General features: G+C 37.7%; 1 protein-coding gene across 2 annotated transcripts; it reads right to left on the bottom strand.

Moving 5' to 3' along the window:
• Positions 1-93: 93 nt before the first annotated feature.
• On the bottom strand, positions 94-23788 carry LOC123309842 (soluble guanylate cyclase 88E). Of its 2 annotated transcripts, none has more exons than XM_044893127.1 (13): positions 23602-23788; positions 14606-14784; positions 12851-13132; positions 10106-10311; positions 9628-9751; positions 9414-9576; positions 9233-9359; positions 8266-8470; positions 7742-7888; positions 7111-7243; positions 6414-6641; positions 3938-4171; positions 94-1653 (listed from the first exon to the last, which is right to left on the bottom strand). In XM_044893127.1, the coding sequence occupies exons 2-13, from the start codon at positions 14771-14773 to the stop codon at positions 863-865; spliced, it is 2808 nt and encodes a 935-aa protein (XP_044749062.1). In that variant the 5' UTR covers positions 14774-14784; positions 23602-23788; the 3' UTR covers positions 94-862. The 2 variants fall into 2 exon arrangements, with proteins under 2 accessions (XP_044749062.1, XP_044749063.1); XM_044893128.1 differs by having other exon boundaries at positions 9414-9552.
• Positions 23789-25589: the final 1801 nt, after the last annotated feature.

The raw sequence follows: 25589 nt of genomic DNA, 5'->3' as shown, positions 1-25589 counted from the left end.
TACGAGTATTCGACAATTCGACAATGAAACTTTGGGAAATTAAGGGCAAGTTTTTTCGTTGAGACAGGTATGGGGTAAATAATGAATAGCTCATTTTATTAAACATATATATTGAGATATTTCCAGAGAATTAAACAGTTTTATGTATAACATCTTAAAAGAAATAAATAATTTACCTGGAAAAAATTATGAGAATTATATTTCATTCGAACTAAAATAACTTTGTACAAACTCCTTCGATGTTTATAATTTTCACAATAGAGATATTATAATAGATATGTCTTCTTCAAATTCCTTTCAGCATTCTCACCAATATCTTTTTATTTAGAAAAAAATTCATCTGAACGCATTTTTAATAAAGAAAAGTCGAAGCTTTTTTTATTAGGTATATGTACAGTGCGAATCTCTAAGTTTAAATAAATACCGTGAGTCAAACGCATATTTTTTGTGTGAAATATGCTCGGATAGGTCGAGTAGTTATATCTCAAATTTGGGACACGCTATGTGAAATTTTCTTAGATCAAAAGTACAAATTAACCTGTCCTGTTGCAAGAAAAAATTCTCTTTGGTTTTCTGGATTTATTCCAAGTTAGAGACAAGCACTAATATCGAAGAATATACTATGAGATCACGATCCACAGTGCCTACAAAGAGATCCGAAAATAATCGAATGTATTTTGTGAAATTTAATAATTACTAAGGATAAATCACAACAGAGTAGACACGACTATTCTCACAGCATTCGGTTAGAGAACAGAGGATCCCAAACTCCTCAAAACTTGCTCACCAACTATACAACCTATATTTTATTGGTCAATGGGAAAAAATCGTCTTTACCTATAGCAAAACTGAAATATATAGACTAAAATATCACACAAGCATTACTTTGGAATCTATGTCTATTTCCAGCACCAAACCCCGAACAACATTGCTGGTGATGCGGATTGTGATGCCTCATATGAGAGTTGGTATAATGATGATGATGACCAGCTGATTTCTTCAGGTTATGGTTGCCTGAACTGGAGGGAGAGGATGCGCACATATGAGCCTCTGTTTCCTTCACGTGAACCTTCTTGTCGGCCTTGGATTTGCTCAGCTTCTTAGCATATTCATGCATGCTTTTACCAAATTCATACTTGTTCTCTTTAGCGTTGCACTGTTGGTTTTTGCAGGAGTTGGTGGCTTCCTCTTGAAAATTCTCGAAGTTTTCCCTGGCGGTGTACAACACCTGGCTCCTGGTCATCGTCTGGAAGCTGCAGACTGGAGTTTCAACCGTTTGTTGCTCGCAACAACTTCCGCTTTGGATCTGGGGCAACTCTAGCGTATTGCAGGAGGGGTTCTTCTGGATCTTCTGACAAGCGGTGGTTTCTTCTTGATTCGGGCGGGTTTCCCTGTTTCCGGTGCACGCCAGTTGGCCTGGGGGAAGATCCGAAGGCTTTCCCTGGGCCAGCAAGCTGACCTCCGTCTTGTGCTCAGTTCTGGGTGGTGCGGTGGTGCATCTGCTCCTGAAGGGGCAGGCTGGAGGTACTGCTATGTTGGTGGGGGAGAGGTCAAAAGATGTTTCTGGGCTGAGGTCGGATATTGTCGAACCGAAGATTTCGGAAGGGTTCACACTGGAGGCGTAGAAGGCTCCTATGGAGTTCGAACGGGACTCTGTAAAAAAACTATTTTTGTTAGAAGGAAATCTGGAAAACGCTTGAAGTGAAGAAGGAATAATTTGCACTTGGAAAATTGAAGAGGAGCATCCTAATTTTAAACCAGGGCAGACAACATTCCAGGTGTTCTTGATACAAAAAAAAATGATTCCCAAAACTGAGGACAAATGCCTGGTTATGAAAGAGTACTCCTTAAGAGTTCCTCAGAATTCCGGACATAACCTGAAGGAGATTCCTGTGAATAAACTTGATATACACCGTATATCACGTATACGATATTATTACATCCACTTTCTGGACTTATCAGTATCATACTTAGTTCATCTACGAGGATGTATTGATATTCAGTTAGCCTAGATGATTTCTATGCATAAAAATAATATTGTGTTACCATAGAAACGAACAATAACTCATTAGAAGTGTCAATGTGAAGTTCGAGGTCAAAAAAGTAAACCATCAGAGTTACGCAATATATTAAAGGAAAGAAGATGTCTACCGAAATTGTGAAAATCGAAAAATTGAAGTATCGAGTCATCATCGAGTACCTGTATTTAAAAGGGTTAAGATGTGAGCAGATTTACGAAGATGTGCTTAATACCCTTGGAGATCAATGTCCTTCGTATGCGACCGTGAAAAATTGGACTGCAAGCTTCAAAAGAGGTAAATTTTCCATTGAAGAGGATGACCGATCGGGAAGGCCAGTTTCTGTGTCAGTCCCCGAAAATATCGATGCAGTCCATAACATGATTTTATCAGACCGTCGAATTGGTCTGAAACGGATATCTGAAGCACTGAATATTTCTTACAAACGCGTTCATCATATAGTTCACGTCAATTTGACATGAGAAAAATTGATGCAAAATGGATCCCCAAATGTTTGAATGTTGATCAAAAGCGTGCAAGGGTAGAAGCATCGCCTTCGATCTTTGCTCGATTTTAAAACGATGAAGACTTTTCTTAAACCGAATTGTTACTATAGATGAGATTTATTGGGTACATTTCTACGATCCAGAAACAAAGCAACAATCGATGGAATGACGACACTCTGGTTCTCCAAGACCTAAGAAGTTTCGTGTTCAAAAATCTGCTGGAAAAGTTCTTGCTTCAGTTTTTTGGGATTGCCATGGAGAAATCATGATTGATTTTTTTGGTAAGGGTAGAACAATAACAGGAGATTACTATTCGACATTACTGACTACTCTACGCGAAAAAATCGAAGAGAATAGACTCGGAAAGCTATCCAAAGGTGTTTTGTAATTCGTGATTTAGGATTTGAGTTACTAGAACACCCCTTAATTACCAGATTTGGCTCCATCCGACTATCATCTCTTTCCTCAACTGAAAAAACGTTTAAAAGGTCGTAAATTTTCTTCCAACGAGGAGGTAATAAAAGCTGTGGAGGTCTGGTATGCAGAGCAAGAAGAAACAATTGTTTTGAAAGATCTAGGAGTCTAGAGACGTTGCAGGTTCGCTGTAATAAATGTATCTAATTAAGAGGATAATATGTTGAGAAATAAAATATTTTTACATTGAAATTTTGTTTGGTTTTATAGTAGGCTAAGAATTTTTCAATATATCCTCGTATGTATATTATATATGTAAAATTATTCATTAGGAATAACTCTTTGAAAACCACAGAAGACTATATAATGTCGTCCAAAATGATTTTGAGAAGCTATTTTAGTGTTTCATTTCATTTTTGTGAATCCTTCGAATTGAACATGGAGTCTAATCATTGTCTCCCTCAATACAGAATTCCTGGCAATCTTTCCCAGTTTCTAACCGATCTGCTGAACATTTCTTCCCATAACTTGTTTTTCCTAGACTCCGCCAGGGAAATGAGAAAATCTTGCATGCCCTACTCGCTGTTTCATAAACATCCTCAACGTATTTCCTAGGTACACCACTATTCCAGTTTTTCCGCTCTGCTGAATTACTTTCTCTTGGGGCACGAATAAATGAAAAAGCAAACTTATATCGTCCCCATCAGTTAACGGAATTTAAAACCCTTTTCAGGGTGAACCACTTCTGCCTTACCTAAATTAAACTAATTTTACCTTCCCAATGTACTTGGAAACTCAATTTCAATGTTTTCCCGAAACTATTTGGAACAGAGTTAGGAATGGGAACGAACTATCCGCCGTATTTCTACGTTTTATTGGTTTTCAACTTTGACAACGCAATTTTTTCCTTATTCTTCATTTTCTGACCAAAGTGAACATTTTCTGTTTTCGACTACCAGAACTTTTTTTGAATTATAAACAGATTGATAATTCTCTTACCTTTAACTGAAGAATACTTCATTGGGGAATTCGCTATGCTTCTTCTAGCAACATCTTTGAACGTTATTGGCGTATAACTGCCAGTCCTCCTATCTTCACTTTTACGTACGGGAGAAAAGTAAATCTTATCCTGGTTCACCATGATCGATTTGCTGGTTATCACCGGCGGATCCAGATTTCTATCCAAGGGTATTCTGTTCTCTTTGCCTTCCAGCCAAAAAGTCCTCATGCTTCCTGAATTCATGCGGAAAAACAAATATTTCAGTGTAACAGGCGGTGCATCTTTGCTTCAAGGATAGGAAGATAAACATGAACATACTGTACGGGGTTAACTACACACGGTTGTGCAGATATGGAGATTTATTACTAGAAGAGCTGCTCTTTGAGAATCTGTATCACATTTGGATGTGCGATGATTTTCCTGAAAGATACGCGACTCGAAAGTTGACTATCGAAAAATTCCCGAAAAGGTAGAGTCATTTGAAACTTCCTCAAGACCGAACGGTTGTTCCGAAATGAATGAAATTTTCAGATTCGTTACTAGAAGAGCCGCTCTTTCAGACTATGTATCACATTTAGATCTATGATAATTTTTCTGGAAGATTAATCTCTCGAAAGATGACCTTCGAAAAATTCCCAAAAAGTTAGGTTCAGTTGAAACTTCCTCCAGACCAAACGGTTGTGCCGAGATGGACAAAATTCTCAGATTTATTACTAGAAGAGTGGCTCTTTCAGAATATGTATCACATTTGGATTTACGATTATTTTCCTGGAAGATACGCGACTCGAAAGTTGACCATCGAAAAATTCCCAAAAATGTAGGGTCAGTCGAAACTTCCTCAAGACCGAACGGTTGTTTCGAAATGGATGAAATTCTCAGATTAGTTGCTAGAAGAGTTGCTCTTTCAGAATATGTATCACATTTAGATCTACAATAATTTTTCTGGAAGATTAATTTCTCGAAAGATGACTTCGAGAATTCCCAAAAAGTTGGGTTCAGTTGAAACTTCCTCCAGACCGAACGGTTGTGCCGAGATGGACAAAATTCTCAGATTTATTACTAGAAGAGTTGCTCTTTCAGAATATGTATCACATTTAGATCTATGATAATTTTTCTGGAAGATACGCGACTCGAAAGTTGACCATCGAAAAATTCCCAAAAATGTAGGGTCAGTCAAAACTTCCTCAAGACCGAACGGTTGTTTCGAAATGGATGAAATTCTCAGATTAGTTACTAGAAGAGTTGCTCTTTCAGAATATGTATCACATTTAGATCTACAATAATTTTTCTGGAAGATTAATTTCTCGAAAGATGACTTCGAGAATTCCCAAAAAGTTGGGTTCAGTTGAGACTTCCTCCAGACCGAACGGTTGTGCCGAGATGGACAAAATTCTCAGATTTATTACTAGAAGAGTTGCTCTTTCAGAATATGTATCACATTTAGATCTATGATAATTTTTCTGGAAGATTAATTTCTCGAAAGATGACCTTCGAAAAATTCCCAAAAAGTTGGGTTCAGTTGAAACTTCCTCCAGACCGAACGGTTGTGCCGAGATGGACAAAATTCTCAGATTTATTACTAGAAGAGTTGCTCTTTTGCTCTTTCAGAATATGGTTCACATTTGGATTTACGATTATTTTCCTGGAAGATTAATTTCTCAAAAGATGACCTTCGAAAAATTCCCAAAAAGTTGGGTTCAGTTGAAACTTCCTCCAGACCGAACGGTTGTGCCGAGATGGACAAAATTCTCAGATTTATTACTAGAAGAGTTGTTCTTTCAGAATATGTATCACATTTGGATTTACGATTATTTTCCTGGAAGATACGCGACTCGAAAGTTGACCATCGAAAAATTCCCGAAAATGTAGGGTCAGTCGAAATTTCCTCAAGACCGAACGGTTGTTCCGAAATGGATGAAATTCTCAGATTAGTTACTAGAAGGGTTGCTCTTTCAGAATATGTATCACATTTGGATTTACGATTATTTTCCTGGAAGATTAATTCCTCGAAAGATGACCTTCGAAAAATTCCCAAAAAGTTGGGTTCAGTTGAAACTTCCTCCAGACCGAACGGTTGTGCCGAGATGGACAAAATTTTCAGATTTATTACTAGATGAGTTGCTCTTTCAGAATATGTATCTCATTTAGATTTACGATTATTTTCCTGGAAGATACGCGACTCGAAAGTTGACCATCGAAAAATTCCCAAAAATGTAGGGTCAGTCGAACCTTCCTCAAAACCGAACGGTTGTTCCGAAATGGATGAAATTCTTAGATTAGTTACTAGAAGAGTTGCTCTTTCAGAATATGTATCACATTTAGATCTGCGATAATTTTTCTGGAAGATTAATTTCTCGAAAGATCACCTTCGAAAAATTCCCAAAAAGTTGGGTACAGTTAAATCCTAATTTTTCTGGAGATACGTGTGTCGAAAGCTGTGCTTCGAGAATTCCCGGAAAAGACCAGTTCCATTACCTTTACCCTTAATCTGTATCTCTCCCCTCTCGGCCACCTTGTAGCAGGACGGCAGGAACACTCTGGTATACTCCGAGATATGCACTTTCATCTCTTCCGAAGTCGACTCCATCCTGGATGCTGTGTTCACGCTATCTCCGAACAGGCAGTACCTCGGCATTTTCAGTCCAACTATTCCTGCCACAACGGCTCCGGAATGGACCCCAACCCGGATCTTCAAGTGGAGGCCTGCAATAATTCGAGGAAGTTTGTTAGAATTCCCTTATCTCTTCTCGTTCCTTACGGTATTTGAGTTTAGCGAAGTCTTTTGAAGAGGCGGAATGTATGCAATTGTATCGGGTAAGTTAGGGATTCGATTGTGAGTTTGTCGTTCTTTTACTTAAGCGTTTCATTCAATTTTGTAACTTACGAAGTTGTTGCAGTTGGAGGGACTTGGAAGGGAATTAAACTGTGGGGTTTTCATGCTCGTTTTTATTTCTCTCTCGAAACTTGATGAATTTTAAGAGGAAAAATAATCGAGTGACTTTTAACGTCGAAGAATGTTGATGTACAATATAAGACATGAAGAATTTTCGATGTTTTCAAGATGTAAAGAATCCAAACACTTTTTTCATAAAACAAACTACCCCTTCTGTCTTCTACATTGCCAGGAAAGGGGTTCATGTTGTTGTACTCTCAAATTAAATGATTCATTTACCTGTTGATGGATCCTTCAGATCCGTTATGGCCTCCACCATGTCCAAAGCCATGTCACAAACCCTTTCAGCGTGGTTTCCTTCCTTCTCAGGAGCTCCCGACACCACCATGTAGGCATCGCCAATGGTTTCTACCTAGGACCAAGGAATTGTTATAATAACAACAAGATTCTGTTGTCATTCAGTGACCCTAGATTCACTAGCAAGAAAAAAACGTAAAGAACACAGAGGTTGTTTGAATATACAAGGTGTGCTTCTTTTGGCCTCAAGAATCTACTGTTGAAATATTTGTACGAGAACAAGACTAGCCCTGTATATCTCAAGAATAAAAATTCTGTATACAGAACTGTATACTATACACAGAACTGTATATAGAACTCTATACTAAAAACAGAATTGTATACTGTATTGTATGTTGTTTTCTGTTTCAATTTTGTTTTATATCAACTAAATATTTTATGTAATCTTCCTTTATCTTTCTTGTATTTTCGACTCCAAATCAAACAACCATTTATTGCAAAGGAATAACTCTTAATCTGTTCTTACGACAGAATTCCATCAGAGAATACTGCGTACCTAAATCAACAATTTACGCACAATCGGAAACCTGTCGATATGCTGTTATTTTCTCACCTTGTACACATGGTTTCTTTCAGTTAATTTATCGAAAATTGAGTACATTCCATTCAGCATAGAGACAACTTCCATAGGTGTTATCCTGCTACATATTTCGGTGAAAGTAACTACATCGGAGAAGAGTATGGAAACAGAGTCAAACATCTGAAAAAAGATTGACATTGTGGGTGAAAGTATTGGGTCTTTATTCCTTTGGAATGCGCAGCAAATTTCAAACTGTGGTTTCATATCTCACTAGTCAGAATTCTAAAAAAAAGATCTATTGAAATAAGAAAATTGAGAATTTTGAAAAAATGCCATTTCAACGATGAAAATCTGAACAGGAGGAGATAGGCTTTTGAAATTGCTTCCAATATGTTCAGAATATTCGAAAACCTGTTCCGAGAACAGACCAGTAACAGATTACTGTTCTCAATTTTCGTTTTAATTACACACAATGGTGGAACCGGCTCATAAAAAGATGTGATTGGGGAAACATCAAAGCCCTATTTCATTCAGGGGAAATCTTCACCAAAAGCTACCTCACACGTATCGATGGGATTCTCGCCCTTCCTCAGTCTGTCGGCTACTTGTTTCGGAATCATCTGATAAAGAAGCTCATCCGTTCGCCTCATTTCCTCATCCAATTTTCTCATACTCTCCTCCAACTTCTTACTCTTCTGTTGCTCCTGGTCCAGCGCCAGTTTCAGCTCGACCGATTGTTGCGTCCCTGCCAGCATCAGATCTCTACGGAAAAGGAGCCAATTTATGTGGGTGCGGAGACGTTAATTGGATTTCAAATGATTATCTGATTCTTCCGAAGAGTCAGCAAATTAATCATACGAAACTCTGCAGATTAAATCAGGCACAAACTCATGAAGGGTTTTCCAATAAGGGCAGGGTGATGTTGCTACGCAATAAAGCAAGTTTTTCTATAGAATTTCACGAAGTTTCCTCTTTATTCGGAGGTCCAAAGCTTGCCTTTATGTGTAGAATATGACATTGTCATTTAATACTGAATTCTACTGAAGAAATCAGTGACTTCAGGATCGAGCATCCAAATGATGCTGCAGATTATAAATCATTCTGAAGTACTGTTTCGCGATTGATTAACGTTTTTTCTGAAACAGTAGCGTTCAAAGAAAACAAGTTAGTGGTAGACCAATAAGAGAACACCAAAATACCATGGTCACCGCTGCATCTGCATGTCAACATCAACCCTCTCCATTTGGAAAACACTCTAGGTCAGTGGCCTGGAGGTTAAATCTTCGGCTCAGTATTTCGCAACCGCAAGATACCGAGTTCGATCCCGGGCTAGAGAAGAAATTTTCTAGTCTACATGGGTACGGGCCACCATTCACTGTTGGGATAAAATTAACAGTGCTGTGCCTAAGGTTGGCGTAAGGACACAGTAACAAAGCCTACACAGAACACAACTGGTTCTCCGAACTCGAACAAGCCCACAGAGCTTCTGAGGGGTACCTACGGGGAATCAGGATAGCAACTTACCTGCTGAAATCGTGCATGGACAAATCGTTGATGTACAACCCAGAGTTTATAAGCGAGTTCAGGTCAGGCATCACAGGCGTTCCCAGGTACATCATCATCTTCCAGTTGTCCATGTATATCATCTGACCTTGAAATTCAAACCTACATATAAATCATCCAAAAGAATTTCCGTCTACAGTACCTTTGAGCCTGAGGCTCTTGTCCTCAGTGGACTCCATGTCGTCGCTGAAGAGAACCTCGGCAGGCCGATCGTTGGGCTTCTCGTTGATTATGGGTTCGACCGAGACCAGCTCGAAGATGTTGTTCGTCCTATTCAATATCTGGAAAATAGTTTCGAAATATTCCTATGAGGCGTTTACGCATAGAATGTGAAGCTCTATTACTCGAATACTCACAGTTTGGAATTTGAAAGCCGTTAAGGGTCTGACTAGGTCGAACCAATTGGTTATCCTTTTTCCTATGAGATCTGGCATGATCACCATCAAGGAGTTACCTATGCTCCTGACGACCATGTCGGATCTGCCGAAGAACGGTCAGTTGTTAACTGCATCCTGAACTGGATTTTAATTTTATAACTACGTACTATAACTTGGTGCCCCACATTGGGCACCAAATTGCTGTGTTGTTAACCTTTATTAAATTTTGCCATCTATATTCATAAGTATTCTAGAGCAAAAACTTCCCTTGCTTCATAGGAATAAGTATGTATTGTGCTTGCACAGCCAGACACTGTATGAATACAAAGTTTCAGGGCTTTCGCCCATGGTATTTCACCTGGCGTTTCGCACACAACTGCGTTAGGCGTCTTCAGAGGATTAAACTATTCAGAATAATTTCCTGGTGTTGCAACATCATCCCTTTCCCTCTACTCACCCGAAAACTATGCAGAAGGGGAAGATCTCAAAAAGAACCGAGGCACTTATCGGCAGGTGTTTCTCCTCTCTAGTCATCGCCAAAGAAGCGAAGGTGAATGCTCTATTATCGAACGTCAACTGGAAAGTGACGTGCACCATATCGAAGAGAATTTCCTCCCTTATTAGCTCAATCTTCATTTCCTTGTGGTAAAAATGCCTGGCTACCTGAAAGAGATCGTTAATATTAAGGGCGGCAGAATCATAACTCACCCTCGTTTTTCACTTCTACATGGTGGAAAAGTTTGGGATCCTTGTTACCAAAGTGGTGGTATGACGTCCCAGCTTTGAAGTCATGTCACGGATCTTGGGAGGAAAATTGATTTCAAACGGCTGCAAAAAGCTCGGCCACCTAAAATTATGCCGAAGTTCGTTGTCCAAGAACTTTCGTAATTTTTCATCGATTTTGTTTGTTTTTAGGTCAAATTGTAGATGAATTCTTTGGTATTGAAACAAACTAAACAGAAGTGTTTCAAAAATTTTGATAGCTTATTTACACAGGGTGAAAAAAAAGCTATTTATAGTCCATTTTCTTAACATCCTGTGAAACATTTCAGGGAAATTTGTAGAGTTTACGCACAGTTAATTACAAAGGCCATCTGGAAGATGAACTAATGAAAAAACTTCCCTTTTAAACCATAATCTAGATATCCGGCATCAAGGGATCATAAACGGCTAACCGCTAAGTTATTTCAGCATCCTCCCTGCTAACGAAAATCTCTTTTTCGAACGAATAAAGAAACCGTTCGTTTGACGGTTCCTTTTCAATCGGAAAAGGGACACTAAAACCCTCGCGGATTGAAATGAACCTGTGTAATGTTCCATGGAGGAAAACCCGCATAACCTTGAGGGGGATTGAAACATTTCTTCGAATTTCCATCGAGCTCGCATCTCCCATTTTAAAGCGGTGCATTTCTATTCCAAACTCGCGGTTTTCCAAGGATATATCCTTCTATATTTCGATCTAACACTGATTCATGACGGCAACCCTCTCGATTCGAATTAGAAAAAATTGTCCCTCATTTCCAATGACAATAGATTTATCTTCGTGACGTTTATTCGGCCACGAGTCACTTGTTGGGGCGAGGATGAAAAATGAACAATCGAGGTTTGCTCTTTCAGACGTTTTAACATTTCAATCTGTCAAATAGAAAATATTTTTTCATATTCATTTATCTTCCTTCACTTTTTGAGTTATTTACAGAATAAATTACATTCTTCCCTTTGCTATTTGCCCTAGATTTCAAGGCTGGGACCTTCATCCATTTCGGCAGAACCGTTCGGTCTTGAGGAAGTTTCAACTGACTTTTTGGGAATTTTTCGATGGTCAACTTTCGAGTAGTTTTTCTTCCAGGAAAATTATCGTAGATCTGAATGTGATACATGTTTTGAAAGAGCAACTCGTCTAGTAATACATCTTAGAATTTAATCCATTTCGGCTCAACCGTTCGATCTTGAGGAAGTTTCAACTGAACCTATCTTTTTGGGAATTTTTCGATGGTCAACTTTCGAGTAGTTTTTCTTCCAGGAAAATTATCGTAGATCTGAATGTGATACATATTTTGAAAGAGCAACTCGTCTAGTGATACATCTTAGAATTTAATCCATTTCGGCTCAACCGTTCGATCTTGAGGAAGTTTCAACTGAACCTATCTTTTTGGGAATTTTTCGATGGTCCACTTTCGAGTAGTTTTTCTTCCAGGAAAATTATCGTAGATCTGAATGTGATACATATTCTGAAAGAGCAACTCGTCTAGTAATATATTTGAGACTTTCGTCCATTTTGGCATAACCGTTCGGTCTTGAGGAAGTTTCAACTGACCCTTTCTTTTTGGGAACTTTTCGATGGTCAACTTTCGAGTAGTTTTTCTTCCAGGAAAATTATCGTAGATCTGAATGTGATACATATTCTGAAAAAGCAACTCGTCTTATAATAAATCTGAGAATATCATCCATTTCGACACAACTGTTCGGTCTTGAGGAAGTTTCAACTGACCCTATCTTTTTGGGAATTTTTCGATGGTCAATTTTCGAGTAGTTTTTCCTCCAGGAAAATTATAATAGATTTGAATGTGATACATATTCTGAAAGAGCAACTCGTCTAGTAATACATTTGAGAATTTCATCTATTTCGGCACAACCGTTCGGTCTTGAGGAAGTTTCAACGGACCCCAACTTTTTGGGAATTTTTCGATGGTCAATTTTCGAGTATTTTTTCTTCTAGGAAAATTATCGTAGATCTGAATGTGATACATATTCTAAAAGAGCAACTCGTCTAGTAATACATCTGAGAATTTCATCCATTTCGGCACAACCGTTCGGTCTTGAGGAAGTTTCAACTGACCCCATCTTTTTGGGAATTTTTCGATGGTCAATTTTCGAGTAGTTTTTCTTCCGGGAAAATTATCGTAGATCTGAATGTGATACATATTCTGAAAGAGCAACTCGTCTTGTAATATATCTGAGAATTTCATCCTTTTCGGCAAAACCGTTCGGTCTTGAGGAAGTTTCAACTGACCCCATCTTTTTGGGAAATTTTCGATGGTCAACTTTCGAGTAAGTAGGTATATAAGCAACTTATATTGTTGTCATCCTTTCTGGAATTTCATTCCTATTCCCAATATTCGAAATCAAATATCGGATTTCCCGCAATTCTAGTCACGGGAAAAGCAATAAAAATTGAGCATTTCGATTGACATAGACTCACCTCCCTTATTTGCCCCATGGTATAGTAAACAAATCCTCTCCGCTTACTCCTATAATGCAGGGTGAGCCCTTGTTTAGTTTCATTCTCGCAGATAAAACTGGGAGCTCGCATCCTGGGATATGAGAACTTCAAATACTCGTGCAGATTGTCCAACCCGTTGAGGAAATCCCTCATGTGTCTACCTAGAACAGAGAGCACCCTGTCGTAGCCATATTGGCTGACGAAACTTATGAAGAACACTCCCATCTGGTCGAAGAATTCCTTCTCACCCACGTTCAGGATCTGGAAAACAAAATATGGTGTTTCCTCAAAAGATTTACTGCTCAATTACCTATTCGTAGACGGTACACTATGAATCGCAGAGGTACGTGCTTGAAATTAGGTCGAAATGTATATATTGCGCTTTTCCTACACCAGATTTCAATGTAGGTAGGGGAGAGAACGTCGAAATCAATGAAATTAACAATAAACGAAATTAATTCAAATGCTGATATTAAATCAACAGATGTTACGATCTAAATCGAACAAACAAACTAATATCACTCAAAATATTAACTGAAATACTATATCGTCGAGGAAGAGTGGATGCTGACAATGATTTCGGTCTCGTTTGACCTCTTCAGAGCAATACAACTCATACCTCGACGAAAATATAATGGTTCCGTTCTTTCTTTGTTTCTCCGAGAAAGCTGCCATCTTTGCTTTGGCTCTTTTAGTTTACTAGACCCTTCACTGGGCATCTAATCTGGTTTACTCTTTGGTGTCACTCCTGTGACACCCTGTATACGGTATTAAAAGATGAAAAGATATAGTTTTTTGCATTCAAAAGAAATCAGCATTGTAATGAGTACAATATTTAAAAGGATAAGAGATGACGACAAGTTTAATTGAAGAATATGTAGTAGTAATCCTCAGAAAAAATGACGAAATCAGATCTGGGATAAATTCAATGTCAGGCTGAATAAAATGGTGAAAGATTGGACCCAGAAACGCTCCATCCATGATTCATGAAAACAAAGGAAATATCTCTGGATGCTAGGGTGGACATCTGCAAAGAAGAGCGGTGACAGGAGAATAGATTGAAACAATTTTTTCTTATTTATTCATCGCAGTGGCTACCATGGAAGTGCATGGGACGTTTTTTCATCTCTTCTCCGTAGATATCCAGTGTATTCAACAATGTTTATAGTCCGGAAGATAGATTTCATATTCTCATCTAGGGATGCGCTCACTGTAGGTTTATAATACCAACTTGAATATCAATCTAGCCTCAAGGCATATTCCTTCCTTCGAATCGCTACAGGAAATAATATTTTTCGGAAGGTTTACTTTAGTGGAAATGGACATACGGAGAAAATGAGAATTTCGAAGCGGAATAAGCTCAATTCAACAATACCGTGTCTCAGGAAATAGTCCCACATGCCAACTCAGCCAAAATAGACGAGGCAAAAAAGATTTTGAAGAACAATAAAAAAGGTAGAGGACACAACGAATGAGGATGAAGAATATCTCCTTAAAAAATTGTAATTAACATTGTAGTGGATATTGGAGAGAAAACTTTATGCACCTGAATGCACAAAATATGGTCCTCATGACACTTAATGGCTTAATCGAAAAATAAGTTCTTTTTAGTGTATGATTTTTTGTGTGGTCCGTATAACTTTTTATAAAAATGATTTTCTCAAGTGATTGAATCAAATTTTTAGTTGTTGTACTTTTAATTTCAGACTAATCGTCTTTTATTTAACGTCTTACCTGTACTGCTTTTTTCGATAAACGTGGTATGAAGGCTTCCGAGTACACTTGATGGGTACTGAAACAGGGAGTTTCTACGCCTGCAGCCCTTCGTATTTCTTCCCATTTTTCCTCCCCATAAGTCTGTTTGATGTACTCAGCCATATTTTCCAGTATAAGGCCATACATTATAACTTTTTCTGGAAGCAAAAAGTCAGCATTGAATGAATCGTCCGATTTTCTACCACAGATATTAAAAAAGTTAAACTATTCGATTTAATTATTGTGAGCAGGGTGGAAAATTTGTATTGTAACCGACGATGAAAACAATTTTCACCTCCCTTGCGCTGGTCGCGCAATTTATAAGCAGATTAACGTCACTTATGATGAAAAATGTTCTCGATGAATCTGTTCCGGTTTCAAACCCTGCTTTATAACCTTCGATATCGTATTTCCGCCCTGTAAATAAAAAAATCCCTGAAAAACTGCTGTCTACAAGCACGCAATTTTTTCCTCTTGTGAAATACAGCATATACAGGGTGAGATCATCACCTAATTTTTCGGTTTTATTCTAAGTCGCAAAATATAACTCAATTTCGAAAGAATACTTCCAACAAAAACTGAAAAATCGTCATTTTCTCAAGTTCTTCTGATCAAAGAAGACGAAATCTCTTTCAAGTCCCAATTTACTCAACCAATACGTCAAAATCTCAGGTGAAAATGTCATCGTGGGTTGAACAACCTTGAAAGTGTTGAAAGTTGCCAACTTTCACCTAGATAGATCGCTATCTTCGTGAAAACTCATCTCCTCGTGCTGCCAAGGAAACCCTCAACAATTTCCATGGAACATGATACGCCGGGAATATCAAATGAGTCCTCAAGTTCGTCATAGGCATCACGTAGTCGCGCTTTTACAAATTTGGCGGACCTCAAATTAGCAACTGACCTTAAAAGGCGACAATAATTGTAATTGATTATATAAGGTCCATAATAATCTCCTACAACATGCTTGCATACTTTTGCAAGTGATATTCAGTTTGCAATTTCGAATTGTCGAAGCAGGCAATCGATGTAGATATAAATAATGTAATTATTTAGTTGTATTGCTCAAGAACTTCTTAAGCAAGGTGTGGAATTTCTGAGGATGTATGTTGAATACCTGGAAAATGGAACAAATACATATAACAAAAACTGCGTCATACTTTCATTATTTTGTAGGTTCAACCCTAAGACCAGCTATTTTTGTTATATATTTCATTTTCTAGTTATTGAATCTTTTAGCCCACTCTGTGTACAGGATATCCCAAACTGCTTGATATTGGCTTGTTGTAGTTAAACACTTTCAACTCGTTATCGTTCCAAAGGCTGTATCTTAGAAGGGGAGTCGATTTCGAAAAAAAATCATAGGAACTACCCCTACTTATTTTCATCAATATGCAGACGACTGCTCACTTATAGCTAGCAGCCCAGAGGATCTACAGATAATGCTGGACACCTATAAACATATATACGAAGCTTTAGGCCTTAGACTCAATATCAAAAAAACCAAAATCCTGGTAAGTCCGCCAGAAAGCCTTCCAACACATATCAGCCTGGAGAATGAAACTCTAGAACAGGTCGAGCAGTTCAAATACTTGGGAAGCTTCATAAATACTAGGGCTAATCTGGACACGGAAATACACAACCGTATCAATTCGGCATCACGGGCATTCTGGAAGCTAAAGGACAGAGTGTTTCAAAATCACGACCTCAATCTGAAGACCAAGACAGCTGTTTACAAAGCAGTGGTCCTCCCAACGCTTCTTTACGCAAGCTAAAGCTGGACGCCCTACAGGCGACATATTAAACAGCTTGAACAAACGCAACAACGTCATCTAAGACAGATAATACACATCAGATGTTTCACAAAGTTTCGAATGCAGAAGTCTTGCAACGCGCAAGTTGTACAACAGTTGAGACTCAAGTAACGAGGGCCCGACTCAGATGGAGCGGCCACATTCTGAGGATGCAAGACACAAGACTCTCCAAAATAGCTCTGTATGGCGAATTCACAGAGGAAGTCCGAAAACCAGGAGGATAGTATGAGCGATTTGAGGAAATACTACATCAATCCCTAAAATCAGTTAATGCCAATCATAACTGGGAACAACTAGCTTTGGACAGGTCACAGGGAAGGTCTTTGGTACACAGTTATAATGGAGACTCGAGAAGGATACAGCGGCGGCCAAAGATGGTTAGTGACTTTCCATGCCCTGAGTGTGGAAGGATCTGCAGGTCACGGTTGGGTCTCTTCAGTCACAGGAGGGCACACAGTCGCAATTAGCCCTAAGAAATTACAAGTCTGTTCGCACCTTTAATTTTCGTTTTTTGTCTTTTTGTAGATTTATTTCCGGTAACGGGATAGAGCAATGATGATGATGATGACTTAATTTCATCGAGGAATCATCTCCCTAAGTCCATCATCTATAAAAATCAAGCCACCCTCTACAAATATACCCAATTTTTATTTCATTTCCTCGATCACAACACAAACAGAATCAGAGTAAAATTCCCTCGAAGTTTTAAAGACGTACGAGAAAAACTTTCTAGAGTCCTCATTGACTGAGGCTCTCATTTTCGCAAGCTTCGAAACCATTTAATGTTTCCAGAAGCTTTCCGTCAGTTACAAAGCTCAACGCCTACATAATTTAATTGGAAAGTTTGCAGACCGAAGAATAGATTTTGAATAATGCGACTATTGTAACTCTTATTGTGCGCAAAAGTATTTTCTAACATCAACAGGAAATGGACCAGGTAGGTACAATGGGGTTTGAACTGAAAAAACGTCGAGAAATTTCACAAAATTCAGTCCAAACTATTGATCAGAAGGGCTGCATCAGAGAGAGAAATTTGAGAAGGAGCTTCCCAGAAAAAGATGTTTGTGAAAGAGTGAAAGACCCACACTTTTTTTGCCAAGGAAACCATACTTAAACTTTTTCGCAACTATTCATTATGAGTGAGTACCAATACATGCAGATTCTGGGCATGATCTTGAATAGATTGTGTTCCTTCTTCTATAAACTCACATAGAAGCAGTCGTCACGTGGCACTGCAGTCCTAGGATCAATCAATATTTCTTCAAATCGTCCAAAATATTCTCGAAGAAATGCTGTGAGGAATTAATGGCGATGATGATGGTCACTTTCATAAAATCTGAGGAATACCTCGGATTAGAAGTTTACCATTGTCTGGTCATGGCTCATCCAACCTTATGAATGAAATTACCAGTTATCACGGTTATCGAAGATGTCAACAAGGAGGCAATTAATATGAAAAAGGAAACAGGAAATCTGTGCGTTAAGTGCACTTCGAGCACGTACAGAGCGATTAAATAATTGAATGAAACATACAAGCCATCAAGTCCTAAATAAACGAAATGAAGATATTAAATTTCTCCGCGGAACTTGCGGGACATATTCCTGAAATTGGAAGTAGCTTCCTGCATTTCCCCAAGGACGTCGTGGACTCTGACCTCGTAAATTATTGAGAATTTTCCATCAGCGGTATCTTGTTCTGGCATAAATCATGCAAGGGGGAGATTTCGATGGAAAGGTGACCAAAATGGACGATATTTTCGTGTACTTTTATCTGAGTACTGCTTGATTTGTGTGCAGCTTCTAAAAAACCATTAAAATATTTTTCCAAATCGGTCGTTTTTTGGTCTTCTTCGTGTTGGAACCATCCAGCTACAGAAATACACCCCTCAACAATTGGGGGTCAAGTATGTTTGATTGATATTCTTGTGTATGATTATAAATCCCTCCTGTACTTATTTTGATGCTTCCACAATGTAAGAAACAAGGAAATTGGTAGATTATACTTCTTCGCTTCATCCCAGCTGGCAATATCATAGAAGAGGATGAAAAAGAATCAACTGGCAGTCTCAGATGTCGCACCTTGAAAGTTTTGGACTCCTTTCTTGCTCAGTTTCCTCTCTCGATTTGAATTTCCGATGAATTGAATGAAAACATCTTCAACTCATCGAAACCTCGTGAAAAATCTGCAGTATTTTCAAATAACACAGATTCCCACAGACCAAAATTACTCGTGAGTGCTAGAAAACCATCAGCGGAAATCCAGCGTTTCCTATAGCTAGAATTCCATCCACTGAAATCCGCGTGGAATTTTCGACGTATCCGGTATGGGTAGAAAAAAGTTACGCAGATATATCCAAAAACAAAAGACTCCCTCTTCCGCTCCGATCCTTCTCTAGCGTTAACGTGATTACGAATGACAAAAATCGATAAATACGGAATTTTAATCCTGCGTTCACGAAATCGAATATTTGGTAGGGGCCTATGACATTCGTATTTCCCAAGTAATCGAGCCACATATGCTCGATACGTTTGATTTATCTGATCGCTATAACAACAAAGAGAACTTTCAACTCTCACACTCACCTATCAAGGATGGTAAAACTGTATCAATTCATTATCATATCGCTGAACTTATTGAGTTACCTTTGACTAAATATAGGTTGATTAGGCGTATTTGTGATTCTCCTTATTTATAAGGATATGACCTATGCAAGGATGCTTCCATTACATCGACAAAGTTCCACTTAAATAAAAAAATTGTTTGAAATTTTTCATATTCATACACTGCGCAAAAAAATTAACGCACATTCTGAAAATCTCAATTTTAATGAGAGTTAACTCTACATTGACTCTATAACTTATTTTTTATGTTCTCTCGGGAAGGTTTTGAACGAAACAAGACACATTAAATGGAAGAAAAATTCAGGATTTCACCGAATCTTATGTGAAAGAAGAGAAATGAACAATTTTCAAAATACTGAAATGCTGATAAGTGATTTTATACTTGGTATTTCCACCCCTTGCGTTAATTACAGCTCGGCAACGACGGTTCATACTCAAAATGAGTGATCTTGAAATGTTCTGATCTAATCCTTCCCAGATTTCTCCGAGTTGGATTCCTAAGTCATTAAGAGTAGCTGGATGATTTTCTGAACTTCTCAGCCTTCTATTGAGGTTGTCCCAAACCTGCTCAATCGGATTGAGTTCTGGACTTCTTGCTGGCCATTCCATTCAAGTGACTTCAACCTCTTCAAGGTACTCCTGAACGATGCGCGCACGATGGGGTCTGGCATTATCGTCCATAAAAATGAAATTTTCACCAATGTATGGGGCAAATGGCACTACATGCTCTTCAAGAATGTTCTTCATATACTTATCAGCATTCATAGCTCCATTATCAACGACCACTAGGTCTGTGCGAGCAGTCAAAGATATTCCACCCCATACCATAATCGATCCTCTCTCGAAACCAGTAGTATTCAGGAAATTGCACTGAGCATATATTTCATGTGGACGTCTGTATACAAGGGAACGTCGATCACAATGGTAGAGGCAGAATCTAGACTCATCTGTGAAGAGAACTCTTTCCCAATCGGCCTCTTCCCAATGGATATGCTCTCTCGCAAAATCCAAACGCGCCCTTCGATGGGCTGGGGTAAGAGCTGGGCCTCTTGCCCAGCCTCTTGACCTTAAATCATATTCTCTGAGGCGATTTCTTATTGTCTGAGTGCTAATTTGCACCTCATGAGTTTGCTCAAGCTGAATTTGAAGGAGGCGAGCGGTTGCAAACCGTTGTCTCAACGAAGAAATTCTCAAGTAACGTTCTTGAATGGTAGTTGTTACCCGTGGTCTACCCTGTCCTGGTCTTCGGACATTCATACCTGTCTCCCTGAATCGCTGCAACATTCTGGACACACTTGTATGGGAAACTCCAAACCTTTCTGCAATTCTTGTGTATGTCCACCCTTCTTCTCGCAAAACTACCGCTTGGGCACATTCCTCTTGGGTCAAATTGCGTATTTCGCATTGCATAGCGATCGAGTGTAGAAAATCAAACGAAAGAAAAACTATTGATCACTAGAATTGAGCGAGAACAACTGATTTTAGAATGGAGCAATACATTCAAAATCCTGATAATATCATCTTTTTTTATTCCTGCTGGGAAAAAACATCTGTATTGAAGAAAACCGTTGAAAGTGGATAACATATGTATGCATAATTCTGATAGAAATAATTATCATTGAGAACACCTTCAGTTGTAGACTTAATTTGAGATTTCCATAATGTTTTTGCGCAGTGTATATAGGTTGGCAGTAAACTGAAAATGGTTACACCCAGAAAGACCAATATCTTTCACTTGTGATGAAGCATAAAATAATGTTATATAAGGACACATTTTTCTTCTACCTGTACGAAGGAATTATAACATTATTTTATTGAGGAATGAATCTAGTTGAAAACATACCAGGTGCATTGTTTCCAGTCCTGTAGAATGAACAAGAGCTCTAGAAGCTATTAAAATAAGTCAGACTCATCTTCAGCACCTCGAATTCAGTGTTTTTGTTCTATGGAGAATATCATTTCATCAGGTGGATATGAAAATTTCAACATATCACCAAAACCATACGAAATTTGTGCCAATCAAACAAAAACAACATGTTCACACAGTTTTTTCGTTCTTTTAAAATTTTATTCGATTGTTTTATCTCATATGCAGGGTGATATTTTTCTACTGACACCTAAATTGAAGTTTAAACCACCAATACTCATTCAGTTTAAGGTCTTCCATCTCCACTGAACATTTGTCCTTTACGTCACCAGTCATCCTGTAGATACAGCCAAAATTATAATCAGCCCAGTTATTTGCTATGGTCTTTACGTTTATAATTGTATTTTTGAACACAACCCTTTCGAATGTAACTGGATGAAATGAATTCGTACCCTAAAAATAATTCATTGCGGGGATATTTGTGAAATTACAGTAGAAAATATGCGAATTATTGCTCTTTGAACAAAATTGCTGAAAACTCTCCAAACGATTGAATAAATATGTTATGTTTCATCAGGCAAATTAAAACGAGCACACCGCTTCAATTCTGGTTTTCAACTCCGGTAAAATAGAGAAATGGTCAAAATGGAAATCTGAAAAGTCACAGCGATGGGGATGGGTTGCCAGGGGTAGCAGTAATAGATCAATAGTATATGATCTAAATGAATTTCAAACAGAATTCCTTCAGGATTCTCACTTGATGAGGTTACCCGAAAAAATATGTTAAAATGACTACCTGAAGAACCAATATTGAATACCTATAAGTCGATGATACTGTATGAAATTCCATGGTAGTCTTGATTAACTTGTGAACACCTTTTCTCGGTTCAAAATGCTGAAGATGTACTTATTGTTAATCCACAGTTTTGGGAATACCAAACCTCCCATTTTTTTCATATTTTCCAGAATCAAGGACTCTGTTCCATTCCCTCCAGAGCCAAATTGTTGGACTCGAATTTCGAATTCGCCTTCACTTTAATCATAGTGTTTATCGACAACGAAATCTCGTACATCTGTCGAGTTTCTTGAGCAATTATGTTACATTATCGGTTCGGCCAATTCATCCTGATCAAAATAGTTTCATTAAATTGCATGCGGTTAATTTACACACTGCTGGATTGGGTCTGCCCAGCTTGATGAAGATTGACGATATGGAGAGAGTGAGAGCATTGTTTTGCTGAACCCTGAATCCGCAGAGGTAGATCTAGATCTCTGATCTCAGAGGTATCGAAATGATACTAATTTTTTTCTCAATCCAGGTATTCAGGAAGAGGTTTTTAATCGAAATTGGTTGTTTTCCTGTGTCGAGAGTTTTTAATATTCGATATTCGATTGTATCTGAATATACTTAATTGAGCAATCAATTGAATTTTGTAGGTAGATATGTGCAATTCTAATGATCAACAAGTTCTTGAAAAATGTGAGTATTAAGCTCAAACTATATTCTACCAAAAATTAATGGTTAATATTGACACATACAGGCTGAGACTTTGACTCGTACAAATATTTTAGCAGTAGATTCATGAGGTGAAAAGAAACACTTATTCCTAAGCCATTTTTTCCGATTCATCGAAATATGGAAAACTATATATGTATTCCGAAATTCATTTCATTCGATAAAACCGTTTGTGAGATAGAACTGAAAATAAATATTTTTAGGTTTTCCAACAGTCTGTATCTTTCAAACTGAGTCGATTAGGAAAAAATGGTAAAGGAAAAAAGTGTTTACTTTGACCTCAAAAATCTACTGTTAAAATACTCTCCCTGTATAGTCCAGACCTTACTCCAAGTGATTACCATGTTTTCTTACATTGCGAAACTTCTTCAGTGATAAGAAATTGTCATGAAGAGAAGATTGTGAAAATCTATCACGTCAATAGGGATGAAAATTTCCATGAGAGACGCATCATGGAGCTTTTTTCTTTGACCTAAATCGCACAATCCAAAACATGATAAATTGGGTTTTGAATTCGCGACAAGTATTAAAATTCTTTTTCCCCAATCTATAAAGGTTTCAAAATTAAAAAAACATTCAAGTTCTCAAACTATTAGGACACATTTGAATCGTTACAACTTTCTTGCACCACGCTGTATATAACCTATAGTAGAAAAATCTGTATTGCCCACTTCCCCTTGGCTTGTCTTGAAGGTAGATATAGATAGCTAAAAATGCTTGAATTGGTAATTGTCAAAAAACAAATTATATGAAATAATTGAATAAAAAGGGGAGAAGAAGTATTCATTATTTATTTAAACTATATTTGATATGGTACAGAGTGCAATTTTTATTACTCGAAAAAATCTCAAGATTTTCTCATAATTTCTACTTACTCAATTCGACTCTTTCTCAATCAAAGGCTTCGAAATTTTTAATTAATAAGCTAATATGATATGAGAAAGAGACAAGAAAATTGATCCACTATCTCTTATCATTATTTAAATATGATTCTCATGGTATTCGTTGAGTTAAAACCAAAATTTCTCCATTCTTTGTGCACAAGCTTTTCTGTTTCTTTTTTTATTTATAATCAACCTTTATTTGGAGTTCCCAGCCAAAAAATTATCTCCTGTTTCAAGTTCTCGGTCATCATGTTCCAATCTTTTCCACTTACTTGATTCAACTTCCTCTCAATCCAAAAACTTTTTTTTCTACGATATCAGCACACGATCCACGAAACCGCGCAAAAGGTTTTTCCGCCAAGCATTCCGTCCCTAGATCAACGAGCGGGAACGGTTCGCAAAAGCATGCTTTTCCGCTGGGTACGAACAGCTGTTCACCAGTTGATCGGGCGCGATGAATTTTCGTAACTGAAAGCGGGCAAGAGATGATGGGACCGCGACAGAACGCGTGAAAATTCGCGGGCTAACGCAGGCGTGGTTGTTGTTCTTTTCCGGGGCGGGAATGTGATGGGTAAACCATTCCGGGATGTCGCACAATTGAATGGTTAATTTTTCATGAGGATCCCCCTCGAGCATGATTGTTTTTATCGTCAATTTTCCCATTTGCGTGCGGAAAAGCGATGTTTTTCGTGGAGTTTTCCTTGCACAATTGATCTAATGAATTTCACTTGAAAATATTGGTAGTTCTGTACTTTCCACTAACTTCTTTTATGTCATAAAGTTAGCAGACGTTCTTATAGCATAATTCTGAAGTAATCACAGTAGCAGAAATTAATTTTCTCTCCACCAAAGAGCACAGATTGTAACATTCTGTTTGAACTGTGTTTGAGTTGTCCATACCAGGCAGGAATAACGAAAAAATGCCCATCAACTCATTTAGTTTGTACGAGGTTTAATCAATCTCAATCATAGTCGCAGTTCACACTTTTCAGAAGAATAACTTTTTCTATACCCGGCGTATTCGCCTTTTTGCAACTTGTCCACAGAGCTCCAATTTGACATGACATTTCTAAAATTTCCTCATGGCTAGATTCATTGTAAATCCTTACATACAGTGATTCGCAAACCCTTGTACAAGCCTCAAGAAACAGAAAATATCATCAGAGTCGATGAATTAGTTTCTGTATGATACTCGAACAACTAAACAAATGCACCTTTGTTTAAGTTATATGCTGATACAAGTTATCCTGGATTTATAAACTCAATCAAACAAAAAATGGAATTGATAACTAAAAATTAAGTTGGATGAATACAGGAAATTTCCCTTTGGGTCCTAAAACCTTCCATCTCATCTAAGTCTTAGTTCAAAATTCATAGTTAAGTAACGATCTCATCAATTTGAATTCAAACTGATCCATTTAGGCCCGGTACTTTCACCTTCCAATAAATTTCATTCACTGTCAATAGGTATCTGACAAATAATTTCCTATCTGATGGATATCTTATTTCGATGCTTTCAGATGAAATTATTTGACGAATAACAATTCTATGAAAACATGGTATACTACTTTTCACTGATTAATGTAAAATAATACATTGCATTGTAGAAATTGTCATAATTCCAACTAGAAAGCAAATATTTCGAGAAAATCACACAAAGAATAAACATATATCACGAATCTAAAAAATTCAACCAATAATGACGTACCGACATTCGATCTATGACAAATAAACTCTTATTATTGAGTTTCAATGACAGATTTATTCGATGAATAACACTATCTGAAACTGAAAAGACAGCATTTTTACTCATTCTATGAATAAGACTTATCTATAGAATAAATTTATTTATTCGCACGTGAAAGTACCGGGCCTTAGATAACAAAGAAATGATCATAATGCTGAGTTTTTGCTACTAGCTACTGGGATCAACCCCGAACATTTAAACTGTGGTCTATAAAAATTGAGGCAACAATTTTTTTGATGTCTGCAATTTGACTGATAATTGAAACAATTCTATGCGAATCAATTCATTCACCTACTTTTTAAAGTGCAAAAGCCATGTTTTCCTTGAGAGTTATGAATGAAAAACACTTAATTTTAATTTCATGATTTCGAAAGCAAAAATATCAATATACGTGGTTGACCCCAAAATACATAAAAAAATAGAAATTCGAATTCAATAAGTGCAACTATTTCATCCTTCTGATGAAAAAGGGTTGATAAAAAGACCATCAACAGCAAAAGGTCTGTCCACTTC

This window comes from Coccinella septempunctata, chromosome 3, assembly GCF_907165205.1.
Source record: "Coccinella septempunctata chromosome 3, icCocSept1.1, whole genome shotgun sequence".
NCBI lineage: Eukaryota > Metazoa > Arthropoda > Insecta > Coleoptera > Coccinellidae > Coccinella > Coccinella septempunctata.
Note: the sequence above shows the minus strand (reverse complement) of the source record. Positions and strands in the feature narration are given on the sequence as shown.